We start from the raw sequence: 25,975 nt of genomic DNA, 5'->3' as shown, positions 1-25,975 counted from the left end.
CAAAACATTATTTTATAGATGGAGGGGTGTGCCATAAGACAGTTAAGAAGACTGTCAAGAAAAAAAAGACAATGTTGGGAAGACATGGATTGGGTGAGTCTCTAACATTGGCACAAGTGACATGTTACAGACCTGGCATGAGTACGATTTTTTTTCTTACTCTAAGTCAGGGGTGTCAAACTCATTTCACTCTGTCAAACTCAGGCCACATTGGCCTCGGTAGATGTTAAGTGGGCCGAGCCATTAAAATTATACCGTACTCTGCTATAAAGAAGCACAAGAACATTCGGAAATGTAGAAATTTAATGAACATATCTTTTTACAAAACATTTCATGAAGCACCTTAGATTTCCTTAGACAAATGTGCGATTGACTTTTATCATTCACATATATGCATCGCAACTGATTGTACAAGGGCACTAAACAAGTAATTGGTGTTGAAAAATACAGTGATGCGCTTTTAGATTAAAGGAGATTTGTGAAGAAAGGAATTTTTAAGCCTTGTGCATATAAATTATAAATTTAATCCCTGCCTATACCTTACAAACTAAAGAGAGTGCCATTAAATGTGTAAAGAATAATGAATTAAAATGTCCTTGATAGCATCTGCTGTTTTGGGTCCGTCCGTCTCAGTGACAGACTTAGACTGCTGTTGTCTTCTTCTCAAAACAATGTGTCTTTCTACTCTGATCAAAACGGTGTGTCCCCTAGCGGATACTCCATGAATTGCATGTTATTCAAAATTTTCGTTCCATGTCTTTTCTGCATTTTTTTCACTTTTAAATGATCCTGCGGGCCTGATCAAACCTGCTTGTCGGACGGTAACGGCCCGCCGGCCGTATGTTTGACACCCCGCTCCAAGTCCTGATTGTTTTTTGTACATTCCAATATATCAGGAATTACAAATGTGTATCATCAAAGCATATTCACCCAAAGTATATTATTATTATTATTTACAGTCTATGACGCATCTTTCACACATGGCCAAGAACAACCATCAACATCAGGGAGCGCCACCAAACGAAAGAGGATTGCAACACTTACACATGACGACGATGATGTTGAAGACAGCGGTGAGTCAGTGCATCGTCAACACAACTCAAAGTTTCATTACCATTATACTAACATGCCAACTTTCTTAGATGAAGAGGACAAAAAGACTGGACACAGATCTCTTGGGAAGAAGAAGACAGCAGTTCGAAAAGAACATAGTGAAGTTGGTAAGATGAATTTCTGTTGGATAGATCCGTATAACAATTTAAGAAACTCAAACAGCACAAGTCACTGTGACTTGCAGATGTAAAGACGAGTCGTTGAAGTGGTCTACTCAGTTGTAAAATTGTCTTCAATTTCTATTGTATAGCAATTTCTCTTACAGGGTTATGATATAATTTGGTTACAGTAACACACTGATTGTAATTGAATCCAATTAAAAAAAAATCTGACCAAAGAGAGATACAGTCGAACCTCTCAACAACGAAATCATGTTTGCAGCCAGAAATATTCACATTCACACCATCACTGAGCAGGAACTGATCCCACACAAGTCATGCGAGTATACCACTACACCACAGGTGTCAAAGTCAAGGCCCAGGGGCCGGATTTGGCCTGCCACATCATTTTATGTGGCCTGCAAAAGCAAATAAAGCATGTCGAATTCCATGAGGCTTGCTAAAGTCTGAACCAAAATCTCAAAATGTCATATGAAGTCCACAAGAACAATCATTATGTTTTACTTCTGATTTTAAAAGTAGTTATCCATCAATATGTTATGAGTGGTGTATGTAATGTGGAGGTGATTAAATATGTATATGGTCTCCCAAAATTCATAATGGCCCTCCAAGGGAAACCATGACTACAATGTGGCCTGTGCCAAAAATGAGTTGGTCACTCCTGCAATACACCATCAGCAACCAGAAGTTACATATTTGGTATCTGACATTTGAATGGATTGTAAAATAATGCATTTCACTGCAAACAAGGAAAACTGGTAATGCATACCGTATTAGATAATATTCACCACATATGTTGCTCTGAAATCGGCACAGTGGTTCAGGCTTTGATTGTAGCTTCGAAACATGAATGTCAACAGTGCCGCTGGATTACCATTTATCACTGCCTCTGTGTGTCATGGATTTTTTCAAACATATTCATTAAAAAAAGTGAAAATGCTGCAAAAGGTCCTCAAGAGGCAGTGAAAATAATCAAAACAACAGCGAGTCACATAGAGCAACATATACAGGACTGTGTTTACTGTATTTCGTTATTTATACACTAACCTAACCTAACTTATACATGTTTAAATATATTAGTATATAGCATTAAGTACTGTTAATTACTACAAACATGCATGTATACCAGTACATTTGGCCTTATAAATATTTATACTCGTACACATGTTCATATACCTATATGGAGGGTGGGGGGGGTTTGCTACTTAGCGGATTTTCGTTTATCGCGGGTGGTTTCGGTCCCCATTAACCCCGATAAACGAGGGATCACTGTACTTGCAAAGACTGTTTTTTCTGTATGTTCTTCACAATAGAAGGCTTCAGAAATAGAAAACAAAAGTTTGGGGCATGCTGGAGCCTATCCTAGCCGTCATTGGGCTGTAGTCAGAGTACACCCTTTAGTGGTTGCCACCCAATTGGGGGGCCCAGATAGATAAACAAGACATTAAAGGCGGAGACTAGGCAAAAAACCCCACATTAATTTTAAGGATATTGAAAAATATTAAATAATGTAAAGAGCATAACACTCATGAATCATGCCTTGAGGGAAATTGCTGCTGAGGTGTTTTTAAGTCAACAAAGTTGCTTTAAACTAGATGCCTAAAACATGTTTTGAATCAATGCATTTTTGATAGTTTTTATTCTGGTCCTGTTATCAGTCAAGGCAGTGTTCAGATCTGTTTATATTCAACTAAACCACTATAACCCTCTTTTTTTCCCCTCCAGAATTGGAAACTAAAAAAAGGAAGAGACCCGGACTCCAAAGGAAAGAGCAGCAATTGATCGACACCTTTCAAAATTTGTAGCATTAAAGAAAGTTCCATGGAAAGATGACTGCGTTAAGTGTCGTAGTCAAGCATCGCCAGACCTTGAAGACCGCACATGGAGAGATATTCCACAATGAAATTATTAAAAGATATGTAATTGGGAAAAAAGCTTGAAGATGAAAGATAGAGAGAGGGAGAGACATAGGGGGGAGATAGATGAAGGGAGAGAGGGAATGGGATGAGAGAGAGGGGAGAAAAGGAATAGAGTTTGAAAGCACAGTTATTTGGTAGGGTATATGCGGGTTCATGTGTCAGGTTGTGGCGCAGCAAGTTTTTTTAGTGTGCGTTTTGAAGGTTGAAGTTTTTCAGGTGTTCTTGTAAGTTTTGAATAAGAGTACTTTTGTTTGTCAAAAATAAATCATAAAGTCAAGTCAGCTTTTATTGTCAAATATGCTCTCTGTGTAATGTACAGCACGGATTAAAATACTTTCCTCTCTCAGCCACAGTGCAAACATGTGGCGTATTGAACACACAAATATCAGAACTAAATAAAACTAAATAAATGACAGTACCCATAAATTAATGGTGATAAACTGTTTAAAAATAATATATCTGATTATAAATTTACATCATTAAATGTTTAGTAAGGTGAACGGCACCTAATCTACTTCAAAATCATTAAGAACGCATGGCCAGTGCCCGGTCCTCACTTATCTAGTTAAAAACTTTTTCTTAACCTTTGGTGTTTTATTTAATCTAAAGGAATGTATTGCCTAAGGGCGCCCTCCTGTGTCTAGAAATGTGTCTTTTTCATTTCTTTTTCAAGCAGAAAGGGTGGTCCTCGCTTTGTAGGCCTTTTTACTCGGTCCTCACTGTGCAGCAAGTGCAGGAATGTGTGTGTGTGTGTGTGTGTGTGTGTGTGTGTGTGTGTGTGTGTGTGTGTGTGTGTGTGTGTGTGTGTGTGTGTGTGTGTGTGTGTGTGTGTGTGTGTATATTGCTCATATATATAATTTATGAGCAATATATATATATATATTGCTCATATATATATAATATACGAGCAAGGAATTGAGGTATACCAGTTCCTTTGAATCTGAATTTTTCATTGTATCAAAATTTTTGAGGGCAATTCTATGCTTCATAAAGCATGAACGATTTATAGAAGGCCTTGGTGCAAGGCCCATAACTGTGTGAATGCTTGGAGGAGAATGGTATGAAGAACAAATGACCCCCGACCCATTCCCATGCAACACCTTGGAGGTAAACTTGAATAGAAATGAAATAAAAAATACAAAAAAAGAATTCCCGAAAATTCCCAGAGACAAAAGAGATGTTATATTTAGGCGTGTCCGGTGTGCATACATTTGGTTGACCATCCAAACATCGTTACCCTGTGGTAGTCCATACAACTGCTTCATGTCATGAGCTCGATATATGTTGGATCTCCCGCAGGCTGACACACTGAAAGAGCGATACCAAAAGATTGGAGACACTAAACGAAACACTCCCATCGAGGTCCTGTGTGAGAACTTTCCAGGTATGTTGCTGAATTTACCTGTGTATTGCTAATCCACAGAGCCGTTAATCATTCAATTATCAAACGTATTTGGCAGTTGTAGAAATAATATGGATAAAGATGATATAATTTATAAGTCACCACCACAAGCACCGGGGCATGTTGTTACCCGTCTTAAATTCACAACCTGTGATGTTGTTTCATTCAGAGGAGATGGCCACCTACCTGCGATATGTAAGACGGCTAGACTTCTTTGAAAAGCCAGACTATGAATATTTGAGGACTTTATTCACTGAATTGTTTGAGCGCAAAGGATACACCTTCGACTACACGTACGACTGGGTTGGCAGGCAGATTGTAAGTAAAACATGTCAAATGTGAACTGTCAAGTATAAATATCACATCCGATTCATGTTTGAGTTCTCTCCTCCCTTTAGCCCACGCCAGTGGGATATGTCCATATAGACTCTGGGGCGTCTGCAGTCACGAGAGAGAGCCATCCCCACAGAGACCGGACCTCTGCACACCCACCAATAAGAAATCAGGTATGAAAGCTTTTGTATTTGGGACGATGCGCGTTCAGGTTGGTGCGCTCAAGTGCACATATGGCTACAGCAATTTCTATTCAGAAAATAGAAAGGTACGCTAAAATGTTAATTTGATGGCAATTAATATTGATAGAGAAGCAAACCTAACTACAAATAAGAAACGTGTCTACCAGCGTGTTCGGGGATTGCTGCCATGACGGGCACCAACCACCTGACTGCCACAGCTCCAATCGCCCACCTCAACAATGGAGGCACAGAACATGGTCCACTTGGACCCACTGTCTGTCCATCAGAGCCAGCACACCACCAGATCAATTTACAGCTCCGCCACTTTCTTCACTCGAGTGTCCAAAACATTCAGCCACAAATCCCATGACACAACCATGAAGTCGAGCATCGAACTATGGCTTCGGGTGTCCTGGTGTCCAAGTGCACATATGGACACCATCATGTTAGAACATGATCTTCATTATGGACGAACTGTGACGAGCACAGAACTCCAATAACAGAAAACCACCTGGGCTCCGATCGGGGGTGGGGGGTGGTGGTCCTCCCAGCCACACCCTTCCAGGTCTCACTGTCATTTCCCACATGAGCATTGAAGTCTACCAACAGAACCAGGGAGTCCCCAGATCTGGCTCCAGAGCGGGGCCCCGGCAAGGCAACTCGCATCCGGGCATGGGAGAACGGTTTATTCATCATAGGGGTCTTTTGAGCCTTGCCTATGTTTGGTCCTTCACCTTGGACCTAAGCTCCAGTCAACTTAGCTCCTAGGATCATTGGGACACACAAACCCCTCCACCGTGTTAAAGTGATGCCTCATGGATCGGAAGCTGTTGAATAGCTCAGTTAAAGCCAATGTAATTAGGTTCGGTATGGTTTTTTTTTAACACTTTCCACATGATGTGACAGTAGTATAGTTTAAAAGTGGCGTACAATTTGAGTGGCATGGAAGATTGAAACTGATTAGACAACTGTCAAGTATTGAAATCACTTCTCAATACTGCCATTGTATTGATTTTGATTCCAAAATGTCTTCATAAACAATGAGGTTTTGTTTTCTGAAACACAGTAGATGGTTGATCATTGGTTCAGTCGGATTTTATGTTATTTTTTGCTGAAGCAGAAGGCAGTTTTTGACCATTTGTTTGGTCTCTGGCACATTTGTTTCAGTTCTCTGGCTGGTTATTAACCTTGCTTGGTTTGATTTGACTATCATTTTGTTGTTTTGGTTGTTCTCCAATTTCCATGGTGCTTGCATGAACCTGGCCTGGCACACTTGAATACCCATCTTTCCTAATGCAACTGTTCCATCATCCCTCCCTCTCTCATTACTCCCCCGTCACTCGGCTTCCCCAACTCCTGAGCAGACGGCAGTCTCTGATCGACGAGGAGCATGGGAGGTGCAGCCCTCTCGCCAAGCAAACTCCTCCTACCTGACCTCTCACCTAGCAGCGGACAGGCACGGGGGCTCAGTGCAGGTATACACCCCTCACCTGATCACCCAGTCACCCCATCCAAGTCTGATGCCTCAGATCTGTCTTATAGCACCTTGGTGGCATTGTCTCAAGTGCACAGGTGGCCTCTCAACAAGAAGCACCTAACCCCTTCCAAATTTTCATGAAAATGCTTTAGCCTTGGTGCAACATTTTTCATCATTGTCATAGAAGCAACCGGTTTACTGTAGGACAGATTAACACAGATTCACAGATTAATTTCTCTCCATAAACTGAGAAACGGAATTACTCGTTGAAATTGATCAGAGTTACACACGCCTTGTCATTCAAAATGTTCGAATGCATAGTTTGTCCCATTTGGTCAATGAGGTGTATTAGACAGATATATTGTCATGACCACCCAAACTTGTGTGCCTCTTGCTGGTGATTGCCCCCCCCCCACCCCCCCCACCACCACCACCACGACCACCACCATATGCATGTCATCATGGTGCCTGACCCCACGGACAGCGATGATGCCACGTAACAGCAGATTTTATTTCTCGTCATGACATCTTTGCGTACCTCGGGAAAACACGAAGCTTCTTGCATGGCAGGATGACCCGAATTAGTGCTTACTGTACTTCTGAAATGGTCTCTAAGAGGACCATCCATCTCACCATACAGTGGGACATTGAATCTGGATTACACTCAATTCCTCAATTCTAGGATGTTGGTAGACCTCCGATTTGTACAGCTTTCCCAAAAAAAATTTTTTTTTTCAGAAACTGTGAAAAATAATTGCAGGATCAAGCTGTTGTCATCTTAATGTTAACATTTAAACCATAATGATGGTATAAATGCAAAACAAGCTGAAATACATAAGGCAATGATGAAGCACAATTATTAACAAGGAAGAAGTAAAAGTAATCTCAATAATTCACCCCACACACCTAATATTTTTTAATGTAGAAGTATAAAAATAAGAACCTTGAATTTGATGTATAATGCTCGGACGCCGCAACAGTTAAACGTGACTTGATTTTGTGGAGCGTATGGTATACCGGATATTCTTTGGTCCATTCTTTTCTAAACACCTCTTCTCCACGTGGGTTCTTCTTTTGCAACAATGATGGGTATATCAGTGCTGTACAATATTATGAATGCTGTTCAGCCACCTAGTAAGGCATACTGTTCTGACGTGATTTTTTTTTTGTCATGACTTTGAACCATTTCTGAAACAGTGTAACTTTCAGTCACTGCATAATCCCATCCAGTAATGCAGTGCGCCTTTTGTTTTATTGACGTGCGGCTTGCTCTTTGCTACTGTGAGACTGACCCTTGTGCAAAGCAGTGCGGTCGCAATGTTGCATTGTCTTCACCCGCTGAAATCACCGCTGGGTTCACGCTGATGCGGGCGAACATGTTAACTTGTACTTGTGCGGTCGAGAGCACAAGCGGAAAGATGCGATGTGAATGATGTGTGTGTCTGTGTGTGCCACAGGTGGTCAGCTCAACCAACGGGGAGCTGAATGCCGACGATCCGCTTGGAGCTCATTCCAATGCGCCGATCACCGCCCAGGCAGAGGTGGAAGTGGTCGACGAGGCCAAGTATGTGTCATACTGCCGCACCGCTTCTCTTCCTTGTCCTTATGCTGCCTCCTCTCTTTCCTGCTCTTCCTCTCCACCTCGTTTTGCTTTGCTCTCGCTGCCTTTTTGCCATGCCGTGGAACTGTTGATCATTTTGATCCAACCGCTTGTATCTTGTTTGACTGTGTGGCTTGCTCATCTTTGACTATTTGTCCATCAGATTTACATGTGATTCTACCCCCCCCAAACATAACACACTTATCGTGTGAAGTCTGAGGTGTTCATTTTCAGCTTTGACCACTCCCCCAAAGTTTTGCGCTTCTTGCCTCAATGGTGCTACTTCCTTACATATGAGAACCGTTGTGCTTGTTAGGTGGAACATGTGACTGAAAGGGAATGACAGCTTTTTTATTGAAATTGAAATGCAGATGTTAATGTCACCCTGACTCAATTTATGAAGAATGACGTTTCTTAACCCTGGAGAACCCAAGAACCTTTTTCTTCTTTGGAAAATGATGAATTATACATTAAATGACTGCTATATGTTCACTGAACACCAACATATGTTTTTTCAAATATTCAATGCTTTAATTCTAGTGTAGGATTAGGGCCAAATCTGACCCTATGGGATTTAAGGGTAGCCTTTGAGTAGCAGAATTTATAGGGGCCAAATTTGACCCCGTGCGTTCTCCGGGGTTTTAATATACAATACATCCGGCAAGTATTCACGGCCCTCCACTTTTTTCGACATTCCACAGTCTCATTCCAAAATACTGGGAATTCAGTTTTTCCCTCCCAAAATTCTTCACGCAAAATATTTCAACACTTCATCACAACAATATGGGAAAACAAGTGTTTTTTTTTTTAATTGAAAAAAAATCACAAGTATTCACAGCCTTCGCCATGTAGCTGACAGTTGGGCTCAAGTGCATCGTGTTTCCACCCATCATCTTTGAGAGCTTCCTACAGCTTTACTGGAGTCCACCTCTGGTAAATTCACTTGACTGGATATGATTTGGAAAAGCGCACACCTCTCTATAAGCTCCCACAGATGATGGTGCATGTTTGAACACGAACCAAGCATGAAGTCAAAGGAGTTGTCTGTCGACCGCCAAGACAGGATTGTCTTGAAGCACAAATCTGGAAAGGGTACAGAAAAAAATATTTACCCGTATATACAAGTCAGCATCATTAAGTTGGCATGATTTTTCACCGCTAGGACCTTGGAAACGAGTCTGTATAGAGGGCAAAGTACAGACGTCCTTTTTCACATTGTCATTATCGGGCATTGTTTGTAGAAATTTGAGGGGGAAAAAGAATTGATTTCATTTTGGGATGAGGCTGTTACATAAGAAAATGTGGAAAAATTAAATGCTGTGACAATTTTCCATGCGGCTGTCTCTTATCTTCCAATCTGCTCCAAGAGACACCTCTTGGTGGGGCTTCGGTGAACTGCACTGTAAAAAGATAACGTAGCACGTACACATCTTCCTTCAGCACCGAGGCTCAAAATACCAAAATGACTTCTAATATTAACTTATAAAATAAATTGGGCAACCTTCATTTCAGTCAATTACATATAACGGTGGCACCCCTTCCCTACTGGATATCAAGATTCAACAGAAAATGATGTACTTTCTATGAATCGCACTCATTTGCACTCGTTTCTATTTTTGTATAATGATGAGCAGTCCTCCAGTGGTGTCCATTCATTCATTTGTTTGATATGATGATTGGCGTCGTGGCTGGCAGGTACTTTGATGGCTCCGACAGGATTCATGCTGCTGCCAGCTAATTAACAGGGAATCGCAGTGAAATGGCGCTGCACATAAATTTCCACACTCCTGGAAGATGTTGTGCAGTAGATCTACAGAGCACAACACCAGATTTTAGAAGATGCCGCATGACCTAACGCGAATACAAAATCATGCGCAATATACTTGGCGATTCCTTTATGACGGGTAAAACATTGGACATTAGCACCCCCATCAATATTAACATGGCAGAAATTCTGTGGCTTTCTGAATCTGATGAAACGTGACCGTTTTTGGGTACGAGTAATTTCTGTTGTAGAGGAGGAAAAAGAAAAATGTTTACTGCCGAGTTTCATCCGCAAGTCTCGCACAGTAGTGGAGTGGAAGTATTTTCCACCGTGGCTTTTTTGGCTATTTCCTTACATGATGCAGTGAATCAGACCTCATGGTCAAAAATCAAGCCATTTTTAACATTGCCATTCCTCCCAAATGTACCGTGATGGGGGAGTGGAAGTGCTTGGTCAAAGTGGAAAGGACACAATGAGATGATTGTTATCACGGGAGTGGTCCAAAAGCATTTTCCGGAAGCATTTCACGTTTTCCTGATGGATTCAAGACTCGATAGTGGAAGCTGAATTCATGCAGGTGCAGTGAGAAGTCACTTACTTCTCTCGACCTCCATCTCCAGTTCAGATTTGAAATGGTAGACCCGTCTTGTGTTTCCACCACACGGTGTGTAGGTGGAGTGGCGATAGCTGCGTCACCGACCGAACATGTGGCATCAACATCATGGCAGCACGCCGCAGTGTTACCTGCCAGTAAAATTCAAATCGACAAGATGAGGAGCCGCGTGTGTGGAGGCGTTTGTCTCTTCTCGTTTTGTCATTCACATAAATCCGGTGGGTGCTGAATCCAATGCTGTAACATGAACTTCCTGAGATCCTGTTACCAATCCAGAACTAGCAAGTGGTCTAGTTCCTTGTCGTACCCCCCACCCACCCCCTGCCCACTGTGCGTGTCTGTTCATGTCCGTGCGTGTGTGTGTTTTGCACGCGCTCTGTTCTCATCATCTTGTTCTTGCTGTATTAATCTTTCTTTCCTTTGTCTTTACACTCTTTGTTCTCTCTTCTGTAGCTGCGTGAAAATGCTCAACCTGTGGTGAGTCCCTCTCTGCTCGTCCACCTCAGCCTCATGGGACAGGGAGTGGATCAGTCTAGGCTGGGCACAACCCACTCGTTGGGTTTCGAATCTTAACTAAACTCAGTGGAGCACCTTGACATGTGGCCTATGGCGTATCAAACGCGAGGAGTGGCGACTTGAAACGCGTCGGAAGACGTGGTCCTTTTTGTTTGGCTGCAGGGTAAAGGAGTTGGCGTATTTTCCACACAATACGGCGCTTCAGATTATAAAACACACCTTCAATGAATGGCCTATTTTAAAACTCTTTTCATACATGGAATAGAAGCTCCAAAAGTGGCTGCGGTTGTGCTTTGCATTCACTAGATGGTGCTACGCTCAAGGGAATACAACACAATTCAATGCTGCTTTCTTTATGTAAAGCCTTCATAACCGCTGCAGCTGTAGTTCTCAAAGCCATGAGAACTGGAAACAATCACGGACATGAAACATATGAATACAAATGTCATAACACAACAGTAAATGAACAAAAAGTTATGAATACAATTGATTCAACAAAAAGGCACACAAACCTCGTGGCCTCACATCCGCAAGGGCTGAATATCCTTCAAGGTCTTGCTTGTCTCATTCTTCCTTCATCTAGTCTGTAGTTAACTATGCTTGTCGTATTACCTTCATTTTATTCTGGCTTCGTAGAGCTCACAAAGGAGTTGTCTGAGTATCGGGCAGAACCCTTTTAGGTTACAATTGGTTCCTACAAATAATCACCACTGGATGGCATAGGAACACTAACAGGGAAACAATTCAATGGGGACGAGAAAGACGATTAGTCTCTTTTTATTAGGCGCATCGGATTATCGGGCGTACTGTCGGCTTTTAAGAAAATTGAACACTTAGGTGCGCTTTATAGTGCGGAAAATACGGTCAGCTTTTTGGAACGTGAGCATTACAACGAGAGGACCCAGCCATGTCATAATCTACAACTTTGTTGTCTCTGTGTTTATTTATTGAACCCCACTGGCTCATCATGTCTTTGCTCTTTGTGTGCACTCCTCTACATTCTTTTCCCTTGGACAATCTTTTTTTTTTCCCCTTTCAGTTGTTAAAATAATATATTTAGAAGTTATTTTGACGCAAATGAGCCAAAGTAATTTTCAGCGTACACTGTGGATCATTAAATTGGAAATATGCAGCAGTAATAAGCTCCTCCTTGGCGGCTATATGAGTCTGTCTTGTCGTTCATCGCAAAGGTGGTTGATTGCTTTGAAGTCGGGCTTCTGTGCTACTTCATATACCAAACGGATACAAGCAATGCCGTATTGTGCCTTGCCTTGCGTACTGGGAAATAGGAGCAGCACTGGAGCAGAGAAAAAGGGCCTTCCTTCAATTGTTGGCACAAAATCTGGAAGCCAGCTACACTCAAATTAGGGCGTGAGATTCAGGGGGGGAGGGTATGAAAGGGTCATGCCGAACACCTGATTGATGGCTAAAGAGTTGTCTTTTGCCCATATACTGAACCAGTATAAGCGCTGCCGGTGTTGCATCATTTGCCTAACTGTTAGTTGAATGTGTGTGTTTCTGTCCGCAGGTGCTGCTGCTTCTTCAAGCGAAAACGGAAGAAGAACACACCGCGACACAAATGATGGTCTACGGGCAGTTCAGTTGATTGTGCTGTCAGAAATCAGTGAGGTTCCATTCAGAATGCAAGCGCAGGGAAAGGAGAGCCCACCATGGCGCCGTTTTCTGAAAGGACCAGCGAAATGTTTTTGGCACACTTTGCTCAGTTGCTGGGAATCCCCCCCCCCCCCCCATACAGGATTTGCGGGATAACATTGTGTTGAAAGCGTAATTTTGCTCCAGGTGCGTTTTTCTCCTTTCTGCATCTTGTTTCCCCCTCCTCCTCCTCCTGTCATTTATGATTGATCGTTAGACTCGCTGAATCATATTTCATTTCCCCGTCACTAACTCTTTTTGATGAAAAATCCCATTGTGGGTATTCCTGACGTGGGACTGAATGTAAAGCATGACACATGAGGAGCCAAGAGCATAAATCGCTTGCATTAGCTCCTGCACTTTCTGCCTCCAAATAAGTGAGCCGTGGGAGCGGAGAGCACAGGACACCAGACGCGCGCGCACACACACACCCTCCTCCTGCACTGTGCTCTCAGAGAAGGATCTCTGCTCCGGCTCCGAGATCAAGTGCCCCTCTCGACACACTACAACCCTCCGGACTCTTGCCCTGTTTTGTGAACGCTCTGAGTTGGGCTGGAAAGAAGAAACTATTTATGATATTTATCTCTTGGTTGCCACCAGTTTTCTTACTAATTCTCCCAACATACACGCTGAATGTATGAACCGAAAAGTACGTGAATTCGGAGCATTTATGTCGTTTGTCCTGTGCATGGGAAGGGAAGAGCGCAACGTTTCAAGGTGAGACCAAAACTATGGTGGAGAGGCCGTGTGATGTTCTTGAGATGGGATGTGATGGACTCTGCACCAGTAGTTGCTTTGGAGCTCCTCAACACTACTGTTCTCTGCCTTAACCCCAAACAACCGCCTCACTTGACTGGTGTTTAAAAAAAAAAAAAGGCATCCTGATCTGATCGTTGTTATATTTGCAGCAGTTTGAGGGGTTAAGTGATTTATATATATTTTTTAAGTGTGAGTGACTGATGCATTCCAGCCTGACACACCCCAGCCCCCAGACACTGCAAAGCAATGCTCGATGATCCCGACTGTTGTCAACCTGGAGAGAGATTATATCCGCACCATTTGTGTTTTGACGTCATATCGCGGAGGGCTGCCTTGAAACAATATCCTCAGTACGTCACCTTGCCTTTCCTCCTAACGCAGCTTTTATTTTTATTTTTTAGTTCATGTCTTGCTAATGTGAACATATTTTTTCCAATGCAATTGTTTGTTCAATCCAAATAGCCATGGCTTTATGAGTAAGGTAAAGGCAGCAACATGTGAAAAAAGAAAAAGAAAAGCTTGATCATGACTGCACTACTTACATTTGTTTGTTCCTCCTTTGCTCATTCTCCAATCATGTCGTTTTATGCGTTCCGTGTTTGCCAGGTGGGGAATACACGTTCATTTGTCACCCCTCATTTTGTGTGTGTGTGTGTGTGTGTGTGTGTGTGTGTGTGTATACGCCATGTCCCGCCCCTGACCCCCTCCACCTCTGCATGTACACAAGAATCCACTCTCACTGGAGGCCATGGGTGCGGTGTTAAGTGGACCTGCGTTTGCGTATTATTTGAAGACAAAAGTTGCAGATGTCCCCCATCTCACCGAATCCATATGCTTGTGGCGTGTATTTACACTGTATAGCTGTTGGTTTGTTCTTAGGCCTCGCCATTCACGTGAGGCCCAAGTTGTGTTATTGAAAGTACTTGAATATGAGCATCTGCGGGACCTTTTCTGATAGTTGAAGTCATCGTTGTCATAGTGACTGAGGGGAATCGGTGGGCGATGGAGCTATTTGAATGACGGGTATGGCTTCCCTTTGGGATGTGATGGTGCCCGTTGACTGCTGGGCACATGGTCAACATGAGACGTTCAGCTGGAAGCCCTTTTGACCTCTGACTCCAATAGTGGCGGCAGGCAGGCAGGGCCTTGTCCTTTTGGCTCCCTGAGAAAAGGTGAACCTGTTCCTGATATTGAGGTGCTGAAGCCAAACTAAATAGCCGTTTATGTTTTGTTTCGTGTTTCCCCTGGATTCGCCTTGTGCCATTCCTGAGACTACTACTACTGCCTTTGATCTGTGCCAGGAGAGTTGAATGTTTTTGTTCATTTTTTGATTTCCCACCTGGTTCAATCTTATGTCCTTGGTCTTAAATTGTGTCCACCGCCATTAAAAAAAAAAAAAGAAAAGAAAAATCACAGCGCATGGTGACTGAATTCTGTTACCAGGAAGTGTTGGAAGAGAGCGAGGAAAAGTGTAGTCACAGCTCCAGGAGGGAGGTTTCTTTGCTCCTGCCTCTACCTTTCAGGGTGTCACAGCACTTGACAGCCTTTTATTTCCTTTGCATTTGTGGGCCTCCTGCAGTGCTACGGTATGATTAGTATGTGCATGGCTTATCTCGGGAAGGCAGCGCTCCGTCTCCCGTGGACCACGTCTATTGTCGGCTCTGTGAGACGTTATGGCTTCCGGTTCGTGAACATGGAAAAAAAGACATTCCATTTTCTTTCCAGCAAATTTTAGAGCTCATCCTGTTTTGTTGCGTCAAGCTTGTGGTTGTGTGTGACATCCAGAGCTTTGGAGTCAAAGACGCAGAAAACAAAGCTAAGGAGAGTTCAAGTGGTTATGGAAGGCTTCATACCTTTTGGGTTCTCTGGCACTTTTCCTCATTGCTGTACTGTAGAATTGTCTTGGACATACTGTATTTTTTTTCTCTGAAGAAGAGGGTGACCTTTACTGCAATGTTGTGACGCTTATTTGAGAATTGTAAATTGTACAGATTTTGCAATGGTAGTCTTGGTTCTTTCTATTGGGATTCCATATAAAAACTGTTTGATTCTTTCCCCCCGCCTTCCAAACTGTGGAAAATGTAGTTGTACAGCTCCAAGAGTTTATTTTCCCCCTCGACACAATTTTCCCACCAGATCTATGATTACGAGAAATCTTAAAACTGTAAAGAAGTATTATTGTGTTGAAATATGAATGTCACTTCAAAAATGTACTTTGAGTTGGTCAAGGGCTTCAACAGTGAAGGACCCACGTTTCCTATTTTTAGTCGTTCTGATTTTTAATTAGATGAAAACTTTTCCAAACTGCCCCTGCCTTTTTTTATATGAATTGCTTGTTCTTCCCCTCCTTGGATTCATGTTAGATTTGTTTCACATGAAAAATCACTTTTTATTCCCTCCACACCTAAAGGGAAATCCAGTTTGCACCCTTTTTTATGTCAAATAAAAGATTTCCCCACCTTTTGCTTTTAGCTATTGTTTTGGTTTGTACTAGTACATTATACATCTGCTTTTACAATGCTTCTGAATTGACAAACTTCTGTTTCAACGAATCTTGAAGGATTGCCCATTACATTCAGGGTGATTTTCGACTATGTGGGAACAAACCTTTGTTCCCTGAGCTCGAATAAGGGGCTTCTTCATGATTTATTATGCTTTGAGATAAGGGAGAATATTAAATCACTGAGTAAATAGAACAAATCTGATTCTCATCATCACTTGCTTTTTATGATACTTTTTCTTAATATTTTGTAAGGAGGCTTTGTGGGAAAACAGTATTTGTAAAGCATCACCATTTTTCCCTCAAACCACTGAGTACATATAACAACTTTAACATATCAATACGCCTGTTTTTCAAGTCCTTAGGACATTATGTGGTTACGGTATCATTTTTGTGAAATAAAATTTCCCAAATAATGAAAATCCATATTTTAGTTATGAACATATACTGCACATTAGTCTGTGCTAAGCCAGTTACATTTTTAAATGTGTATTTTTTTCAATGGGATATACAAAAGCATACAATTCTAAATAACTGATGTCGGTGTTCACGTTCATTTTTTTCGAAATAGCCGCATGGTGACGTTTGCTATTACCGCCTCTGACCGCAAGGTGGCAGTGTTTTCCAGTGTGTGGTTTTGGTGCGTCTTGTAACTTCCGGTTCAAAGTTGAGTACGCCCTCTTTAACCGGCCTGAATCAACATGGTGGGTATCAGCTACGCTTCGAACGAACAACCTGTAACAATCGTTCTCCATCAGCACCTTCTAAGTGCGCAGTCAACAGTAAAAACGGTGTTTTTCACGCAAATTACACCAATAATTCCTCTTGATATTACATTTTTTGTGTACTGCAGACAGCGATGGAGAAGGAATACAGTACACATATGACTGTACTCAGAGGGTATCCGTTTAGTCGCTGCCTGTAGCAAAAAAAAAAAATCTCATTTGTGCAAACACCGAGTTGGGTGCGTTAGAGTAAGGTAGCCAATTTGGCAATGGGAGAAGGAACTGCCCACACCGTGTGCTTGTGGCTGCGTTTACCTGTCATAGCTAGTGACGAGGCTTTGTATTGTTTTTGGGTATCATCAGGGACGAGTCAGGACGAAGACAGTCAAGAAGGCCGCCAGGGTCATCATCGAGAAGTACTACACGCGCCTGGGCAACGACTTCCACACCAACAAGCGGTTGTGTGAGGAAATCGCCATCATCCCCAGCAAACCTCTTCGCAACAAAATCGCAGGGTGAGTTTGAAGCCTGCGCCTCTGTGGGAGCAAACAAGTCAATTGATGGGAGGGAATTTTTGCGAGGACGCGTCAGTCAGTCAGCTAAACAGTTAGCAAAATTAAAATGTCACCAAAATACTACGCATGAAATGAAATCGATGGACTGAAGACAACTGTCCTTAGCCTTTAAAATGGTAGCTGCCAAAGAAGAACACGTATTTGGGACTATTAAAAGTTTGTGTAAGTCCCTGCTTGTGACAACCCCTGGTGCACAATTCAACACAAGAACTTGGTCGCAAAAAAAATGGCAGCACCCTATATTATAATTACGTCAAATCCAGCTCTTGTATTGATTCTCATCAGACTTTGTTTGCTAATTATTGGGGCACAACTTATTTAATATGAAGTGTTTCGTCTACTCAGCTAATTGTTTGTGTCGTAGTTACGTGACACACTTGATGAAGCGCATCCAGCGCGGTCCAGTGAGGGGCATCTCCATCAAGCTTCAGGAGGAGGAGCGGGAGAGGAGGGACAACTATGTGCCTGAGGTCCAAATTTTACGCTTTATTCATTTATATGTATTATCATCTGGGATGCTGAGTAGCATGAGTCACAACGTGTGTATCCTCCTCCAGATCTCGGCTTTGGACCAGGAGATCATTGAGGTGGACCCCGAGACCAAAGACATGCTCAAGCTACTTGTAAGTGCACACGCGCACACCCCTACTGAGTTGAATTCGAAGTGACTTTCTAATGTTCACATGTTGTGTCGTCTTTGTTGCAGGATTTTGGGAACATCTCCAAGCTTCAAGTGACTCAGCCCGTTATTGGAATGAACTTCAAAACCCCACGAGGACTATAGAGCCTTCTTACTCCTTTTGCTAATAAAGGCATGTCATTGCTGGGTGACAATCAACCATGGTTCTTTTCTATAAAATTAAAAATCTATAAAACTTCTCGAGAGTTCAGGGTAGGTTGTCCCAATCATTGGACACAAACTGTTTTTTGTCCCGCCCATGGACGCTCGCCGTCTCGAGGACAAGATGGCAGTCGGCTGGTACCGGACGCTCAGCTTTTCTGTATCAGATTGGATGATCTGTCTGTGTTCCAATTTGATTGACATCGAAATGAGTTCATCTTCTTTTTATTTTTATATATATTGCGCGTCGTCCCGCACGCGGTCTGTCCTTCCGTCTGTCCCTTTTCAAAACGTACCTACTTCACCGCGCCGCTCAGGCAGTGGCTCACTACGATCGCGCGGGCATCTTAGCGAAAAAATGTTGTCTACCCACAAGCATTGCAATAAAATTGTTAGTTATTTAGTAGAGCTAAACATCTCTTTATTTTCGCGATAAGCAATGAAGATGAACAAAACGTTGAACCAAGCAACAACACTTTTGTGGGCCGAAGGCCCACCTTACCAGCCTTCCGCAGGAACTAGCTGATGAGCCGCCCGGAGGGCGGCGAACCAGCTAGTTCAGTATAGCAGTGGTTCTTGACCTGGGTTCAATCGAATCCCAGGAGTTCGGTGAATCGGTCTCGTGGGTTCGACAGAGCCTCTATATCAGAAGGTGTTTTTTGCCCCCCAAAAACGACCATGTATAAAAGTAAGGCATTTTTAGCTGAAAAAACGAACACAAATAGTGAGGCATTATTTTGTTGAAAAAAACGACCACGTAAGGACCTTTTAGCCGCCAAAAAATAACCATGTATTGGAAGGTATTTACAGCCCCCCAAAAAACAACCATAGAAAGATAGTAAGGCGTTTCTAGCCGGAAAAAAAACAAACATGTAAAGATTCATTCATTCATCTTCCGAGCCGCTTGATCCTCACTAGGGTCGCGGGGGGTGCCGGAGCCTATCCCAGCTGTCTTTGGGCAGTAGGCGGGGGACACCCTGAATCGGTTGCCAGCCAATCGCAGGGCACACAGAAATGAACAACCATTCGCACTCACACCTAGGACAATTTAGAGTGTTCAATCAGCCTGCCACGCATGTTTTTGGAATGTGGGAGGAAACCGGAGCACCCGGAGAAAACCCACGCAGGCCCGGGGAGAACATGCAAACTCCACACAGGGAGGCCAGAGCTGGAATCGAACCCGGTACCTCCGCACTGTGAAGCTGACGTGCTAACCACTGGACAACCGGGCCGCCCACATGTAAAGATAGTAAGGTGTTTTTAGCCGAAAAAAACAACCATGTACTGGCGTATTAGCCGGGGAAAAAAACGACATTTTTAGCCCCAAAAAACGACCAGGTATAGTCAGGTGTTTTTCACCGGAAAAAAAAAAACGACCATGTCTTGTCAAGCTTTTTTAGCCGGAAAAAAATGACCATGTATATAGTAAGGTATTTTTAACCAAAAAAAAAAAAACAACCGTGGAAAGTAAGGCGTTTTTAACCGAAAAATCAACCATGTGTAGTAAAGCGTTTTAGCCCAATCCAAGGTGCCGGCCTTCCTCTAGGAAGCTTTCATGTCAAGCTTTTTTTTAACAACCATGTACAAGAAGACCTTTTTTGTTACTTACAAGCTCAATAAAGCAGTGCCACTGTGGACGATGGTTCCTGTGTCAGCTTCCCAGCGCAGAAGTGCAGTGTTCAAATCAAGGTTCTCGGCCATCATCTGCAGAGTTTGCATTTCAAGCCTTTTTTTTGAATGACCAGGTATGTCAAGGCCTTTTTGGGTTGTTACTTATGAGCTTGTTATAGCAGCGCCACCGTGGTCCACTGGTTTGGGCATCAGCTTAACAGTGGGAAGATGCAGGGTACAAATCCTGGTCTCACCCTTCGTTTGCATACATATGAAGGCTTTCTCTAATGACCATGTGTAGCAGGCGTGTCAAAGTCAGGTCATGGAGGGCTGCTGTCCTGCATGTTGTCCAAGACACCTGAGTTTTAGCCCCCCAAAAAATGACCATATATTGTAAGGTGTTTTTTTTTCTGAAAAAAAAGACCACTTATAGAAAGGTGTTTTTGAAACAAAAAAAATATGTCCATTGTATAGCCAGCCGTTTTCAACCCAAAAAATTGACCATGTATAGTCAGTCGTTTTAAACAGAAATAAATTAAAATAAAACGACCATGTATAGTAAGGGGTTTTGAGGCCCCAAGAAACGATCATGAATAATTAGGTGTTTTTCAACGAAAATAAAACGACCATGTATAGTCAGACATTTTTAAGCAAAAAAAAATCGACCATGGCGTTTTTAGCCCACCCCCGCCCTGCCTCCCGAGCGTTTTTAGCCGAAAAAACGACCATGTATAGTCAGGCATTTTTAACTGAAAAAAAGCCCATGTATAGTACGCCGAATTGACGGGACTTTCCATCACTGGAGAGTTGGTGCGAAGTGGTAATGACCTTCGGGTCAGCAAAATCCCGCGGGACCGCGTCTGGCGGTATACAAATCCACCGCAGTCCTGGCGTTAAGCGCCTAGCAAGGCGGCGGAGCGGATCCCCAAGCCGACCATCCCCATTGGTTATGAAGGAATGCCCACCCTTCAAAATAAAACACCGGGCCCAGCGCACCCACGGTCCAACCTCGGGTGCTGCAGACCCCCTGGACCACCGCGCTGCCGTGGACCCTGGCCGCGGGGGCGGGGTTGCGACCCGTCCCCCTCCCTCACGCTACATAGCCCCCAGGATGGCGATTTCTCCCCCCTCCCCCTCCTACCCCCTCAACCCGTTTCCCCCTTCTCCCGATCCCCTTCACCTCAAGAAGTCCGGCGGCGATGGCGCGGGGTGTCGTGGACAGGCTCAGATGAGGGCCCACGTCCCTAGTTCCGCAACCACACGTCGGCGGCCGTGGCACAATGGTCGCTCCCCTTGCGAACTGGTGATGGTGCAGGGGAGAGGCAGCGACCACGGTGGCGGAGCAGGACTCTTTAGTCTTAGCGCTGCTCCCCTCAATCCGAGGAAAGGCCAATAAAAGGCGGCCTAAACATGCCCATCACTGCCACCGATCGGCTGGAGACCCGCCTCCAGCAGATTCATCCTTCATGCGGGCGAAACAAATACAAATACAATAACCGGACTGCTTTCCTGGAAATCGGCGCTTGGAATGTACGAACCCTGATGGACAATGCAAGAGCAAATAGACCGGAGCACAGGACTGCCCTCATCGCCCTTGAGATTCAGAAGCTCGGCCTGGACATTGTTGCCCTCTCCGAGACCCGTCTCCCTGGTGCCGGGCAGATCGAGGAGCCTCGGCACGGGTACACCTTCTTCAGGAGCGGATGAGCTGTGGAGGAGAGAAGAATTCACGGTGTAGGGTTCTGCGTTAAGTCACATCTGGTTAGGGATCACATCATCCCCGTAAGAACTTCTGAGAGACTCATGTCCATCACTCTACCTCTATGTCAATCCCAATCCCTTGTGATCATCAGCGCCTATGCACCTACCCTGGACGCCTCGGAGGAGGCGAAGGAGTCCTTCTATGCCGCGCTGCGTGGCCTGATCCTCCGCGTCAACCCTCGGGATAAGCTCTTGGTTCTGGGGGATTTCAACGCGCGGGTGGGCCGGGACCATCAACTTTGGGGAGGGATTCTGTAGAAGGAAGGCGTTGGCAACTGCAACGAAAATGGAGAACTACTCTTTGGTCTCTGCGCAGAGACGGAAATGGTAACCAACACACAGTTTCGGATGGCCAACAAGCACAGACCACCTGGCAACATCCAAGATCCGGCCACTGGCACCTGATCGATTACGTCCTTACGAGCGGACGTCATGGTCACGAGGGCAATCCGCTCCATGGATGACGGATGGTCCGATCACAGGCTGGTAGCCTCAAGACTTAGGCTGAAGATCGCGCCTGCGAAAAGAAGGAAGAAGATCCCCAAGAGGATACGTTTCAATGTTGGGCTGCTGAGGAATCCCGAAGTCCTCGAACAGTACCAGACGTCCCTCGCGGACAAACTGGACACTCAACCTCGGACCCTTCCTGCCACTGTCCACTCAGACTGGGAGCACTTGAAAACTGCGCTCACCAAATCCGCGGAAGAGGTCCTCGGTATCCGGAAGAGGAGAAATCCCGATTGGTTTGCCGAAAACCAGGAAGCAATTGAGCCACTGATTTCAAGAAAGAGAGAGGCTCGCATTGCATAGCAGAACTGTGTTTCCTCCAAGAGACTTGAAGAAGTCTACCGGGCGGCCAAGAGTGAAGCACAGAGAGAGATCCGGAGGATCCAAAATCAATGGTGGGTCAACTTTGCCCACCAAATGCAGAGTTTCGCTGACCGTCACGATACCAGATCCTTCTTCGAAGCAACGAGGAAGATCATCGGTCCGGGTCACAGTCCTCCAATGGCTGTGAAGGCAAAGGATGGCACAATCCTGCAGGAAAAGGAGGATACTCACCAGTGATGGAAGGAGCATTTCATGGAGCTCCTGAACCGTCCGACATGCGCAGCAGACGGCTTCCTCGATCCTGTCCCCCAGCTCCCCGTGCAACACTGGATGACGGAGCTGCAGACTCTCCGGGAGATCTCCGGAGCCCTGAGGAGGATGAAGAAGAACAAAGCTGCTGGAGTTGACGACATCCCTGTAGAACTTTTACAAGCTGGGGGTGCACATCTCCTCACCCGCCTCTACAACTTCATCCTTCAATGCTGGGTCGAGGAGAACTGAAGGACTCCGTCATCGTCACGATATTCAAGAAGGGCGACAAACTCGACTGTGGAAACTATCGTGGAATTTCCCTGCTGTCAACTGCTGGAAAACTCATCTGTCGTATACTGGCCGACCGACTCACCTGTCTCGCTGAGCGGGTTTTTCCGGAGTCCCAGGCGGGCTTCCATCCAGGCAGGGGAACCGCGGACATGGTGTTCTGCGCCAGGTAGCTCCTGGAGAAGTGTCGGGAGCAGCGGAGGGAGTTCCATGCCATCTTTTATGATCTGGCCAAAGCGTTTGATTCTGTGCCCCGAACAGCACTCTGGAAAGTGCTGGAACGTCAAGGGTGCCCCCCCAAATTCATATCCCTCATCCGGATGTTTCACGACAGCATGAAGGGTTGCGTCCTGACTCAGGGCGAAATGACTCCCCCATTCCCGGTTCGGACCGGTGTCAAACAGGGCTGAACGGTGGCGCCGACGTTATTCTGCCTCTACATCGCCGCGCTCATCCACCACGTCACCCCTGTCCAGGAGCACGGAATCAGTCTATGCTACCAAACTGAAGGGTCGCTCTTCAACCTCAGCCGTTTGAGGAGCAAGCGGGGGACCATGGTCACGACCGTCAGCGAACTCCAGTACGCTGATGACAATGCTGCGGTCTCCAACTCGTCCGGGGGCCTCCAGCTTATCGCGGACGGCTTCGCCGCGGCGTACAGGACCTTTGGCCTCTCCGTCAACACCAAAAAGACAAAGACCCTCCACCTGAACCATCATCCACCCCAAATCACCATAGACGATGAACCCATCGAGCAGGTCTCGGCGTTCCCTTACCTGGGTAGCATTATCCAGCAGGACGCCGGCCTCACGGAGGACCTCACTCACCGTATCCAGGCAGCCCACACAGCCTTTGGACGCCTCTGTCGTAGGGTCTTCAGGAATCACGCCATTTACATCAACACGAAGATCATGGTGTATAAGTCTGTCGTCCTCCCGACCCTTCTCTATGGCGCCGAATGTTGGACCCTCTATCGGAGCAGCATCAAGAGGCTCGAGAGGCTCCACCAAGGACAATTTTTTGCACTATATAAAAAAAATTTTGTACCACAAAATTAAAGTGAAGCTTGATTTTGGGCCTCCACACTCCGATCTCTCAACGTTTCCTGGGAGGAGAGATTGACTAATAATGAGATCCTCACCTGGGCTGGCCTCACGAGTATCGAGGCCATGATCACCTTGGCCCAACTGCGGTGGGCCGGCCACGTGCAGCGGATGAGCGACAACCGTCTCCCGAAGCAGCTCCTCTACAAGGAGTTGCTGGAGGGCACCCGTCCCCGCGGTGCCCTGAAAAGACGATTCAAAGACCAGCTAAAGGGTCATCTTCAGCGGTGCCGGATTCCCCCGGCACAGTGGGCTGACCTGGCCGCGGATCGGGTGGCCTGGCGTGGGGCTGTGCGGGGCGGGGTCCGGGTCTTCGAGACTCGACGTGTCGCTGCGGAGGACGACCGGCGAGCGTGGAGGAAGGAGAGGGCCCTGCAACCGCCCGGCCCCCCAACGCACTTCTGTCAATCCTGCAGGCGGGGTTTTCGGGGAAGACTAGGCCTCCACAGTCATCGGAGACACAAACACCAGGAGCCGTCGCCCTGTCCTGGGGGCCGCATTCCTCGATAACGAGGGCCTTCACCGACCGTATAGTATGGTGTTTTTAGCTGAAAAAAACGACCATGCATAGGAAGGTGTTTTTGGCAGTAAAAAAACGACCATGTATAGTCAGGCATTTTTAACTGAAAAAAACGCACATGTATAGTATGGCGTTTTTTTGCACCAAAAAACGACCATGTAACGACAATGTATCGAAAGGCGTTTTTGGCCGAAAAAACACACCATGTATAGTAAGGCATTTTTTTGCAGAAAAAAATGACCATGTAAAGATAGTAAGGCGTTTTTAGCTGAAAAAAAAACGACCATGTATATATAGTAAGGCGTTTTTCGCCAAAAAAACCCACCATGTATAGTAAGGCATTTTTAGCCCCAAAAAACGACCGTGTAGAGTGAGGCATTTTTAGCCGCCAAAAAATACGCCCATGTATAGTCAGGCATTTTTAACTGAAAAAAAAGGCCCATGTATAGAATGGCGTTTTTAGCTGAAAAAAAAAAACGACCATGTATATATAGTAAGGTGTTTTTGGCCGAAAAAAAACCACCATGTATAGTATGGCGTTTTTAGCTGAAAAAAACGAACGTGTATACATAGCATGTCGTTTTTTGCACAAACAAAACGACCATGTATAGTATGCCGTTTTTTGCACCAAAAAGCAACCATGTATAGGAAGGCGATTTTAGCCCACAAAACGACCATGGAGAGTTAGGCACTTTTAGCCGCCAAAAAATACGACCATGTATATAGTCAGGCGTTTTTGGCAGAAAAAAACAACCATGTATAGTAAGCCGTTTTTAGCCGGAAAAAAAACGACCATGTACAGTATGCCGTTTTTTTGCACAAAAAAACCCCCACCATATATACTAAAGCGTTTTTGGCCGAAAAAAACGACCATGTATAGTCAGGCATTTTTAACTGAAAAAAAGGCCCATGTATAGTATGGCGTCATTAGCTGAAAAAAACGACCATGTATAAATATAGTATGCCGTTTTTTGCACCAAAAAACGCCCATGTATAGTACGGCGTTTTTAGCTGAAAAAAACGACCATGGAGAGTTAGGCACTTTTAGCCGCCAAAAAATACAACCATGAAAATATTCAGGCGTTTTTGGTCGAAAAAAACGACCATGTATAGTAAGGCGTTTTTAGCCGACCCCCCCCCCCCCCCACCCCCAAGCGTTTTTAGCCGAAAAGAATGACCATGTATAGTCAGGCATTTTTAACTGAAAAAATAAGACCATGCGGGCATTTTTAATTGAAAAAAAAACCGACCATGTATAGTCAGGCGGTTTTGGACGAAAAAAAAACGACCATTATAGTAAGGCGTTTTGAGTCTGAAAAAAGAAACGACCTAGTATGCCGTTTTTTGCACACAAAAAACGACCATGTATATAGTAAAGCGTTTTTGGCCGAAAAAAAAATCATGTATAGTCAGGCATTTTTGGCCGGAAAAAAAATCTATAGTCAGGCATTTTTAACTGAAAAAAACCCACCCATGTATAGTAAGGCGTTTTTAGCCGAAAAAAACGACCATGTATA

General features: G+C 44.6%; 2 protein-coding genes across 5 annotated transcripts in view; both read left to right on the top strand.

Moving 5' to 3' along the window:
• The window catches only part of csnk1g1 (casein kinase 1, gamma 1), a 46,637-nt gene extending 33,003 nt beyond the window's left edge, over positions 1–13,634 (top strand). Inside the window, exons 8-14 of one of the 4 annotated variants that reach the window (XM_052063206.1) lie at positions 4,451–4,535; positions 4,723–4,871; positions 4,952–5,059; positions 6,433–6,543; positions 8,003–8,109; positions 10,977–11,000; positions 12,568–13,634. In XM_052063206.1, coding sequence (XP_051919166.1) covers positions 4,451–4,535; positions 4,723–4,871; positions 4,952–5,059; positions 6,433–6,543; positions 8,003–8,109; positions 10,977–11,000; positions 12,568–12,622 — 639 coding nt within the window. In that variant the 3' untranslated portion in view covers positions 12,623–13,634. The remainder of the gene's footprint in view (positions 1–4,450; positions 4,536–4,722; positions 4,872–4,951; positions 5,060–6,432; positions 6,544–8,002; positions 8,110–10,976; positions 11,001–12,567) is intronic. The other 3 variants (XM_052063209.1, XM_052063207.1, XM_052063210.1) reach the window with 3 other exon arrangements.
• A 2,931-nt stretch (positions 13,635–16,565) lies between these two features.
• On the top strand, positions 16,566–18,089 carry LOC127599419 (40S ribosomal protein S17-like). The gene is made up of 5 exons (XM_052063390.1): positions 16,566–16,655; positions 17,040–17,191; positions 17,616–17,721; positions 17,809–17,874; positions 17,958–18,089. The coding sequence occupies exons 1-5, from the start codon at positions 16,653–16,655 to the stop codon at positions 18,033–18,035; spliced, it is 405 nt and encodes a 134-aa protein (XP_051919350.1). The 5' UTR covers positions 16,566–16,652; the 3' UTR covers positions 18,036–18,089.
• The last annotated feature ends 7,886 nt before the right edge of the window (positions 18,090–25,975 follow it).

This window comes from Hippocampus zosterae, chromosome 4 (assembly GCF_025434085.1).
Source record: "Hippocampus zosterae strain Florida chromosome 4, ASM2543408v3, whole genome shotgun sequence".
Classification (NCBI taxonomy): domain Eukaryota; kingdom Metazoa; phylum Chordata; class Actinopteri; order Syngnathiformes; family Syngnathidae; genus Hippocampus; species Hippocampus zosterae.
Note: the sequence above shows the minus strand (reverse complement) of the source record. Positions and strands in the feature narration are given on the sequence as shown.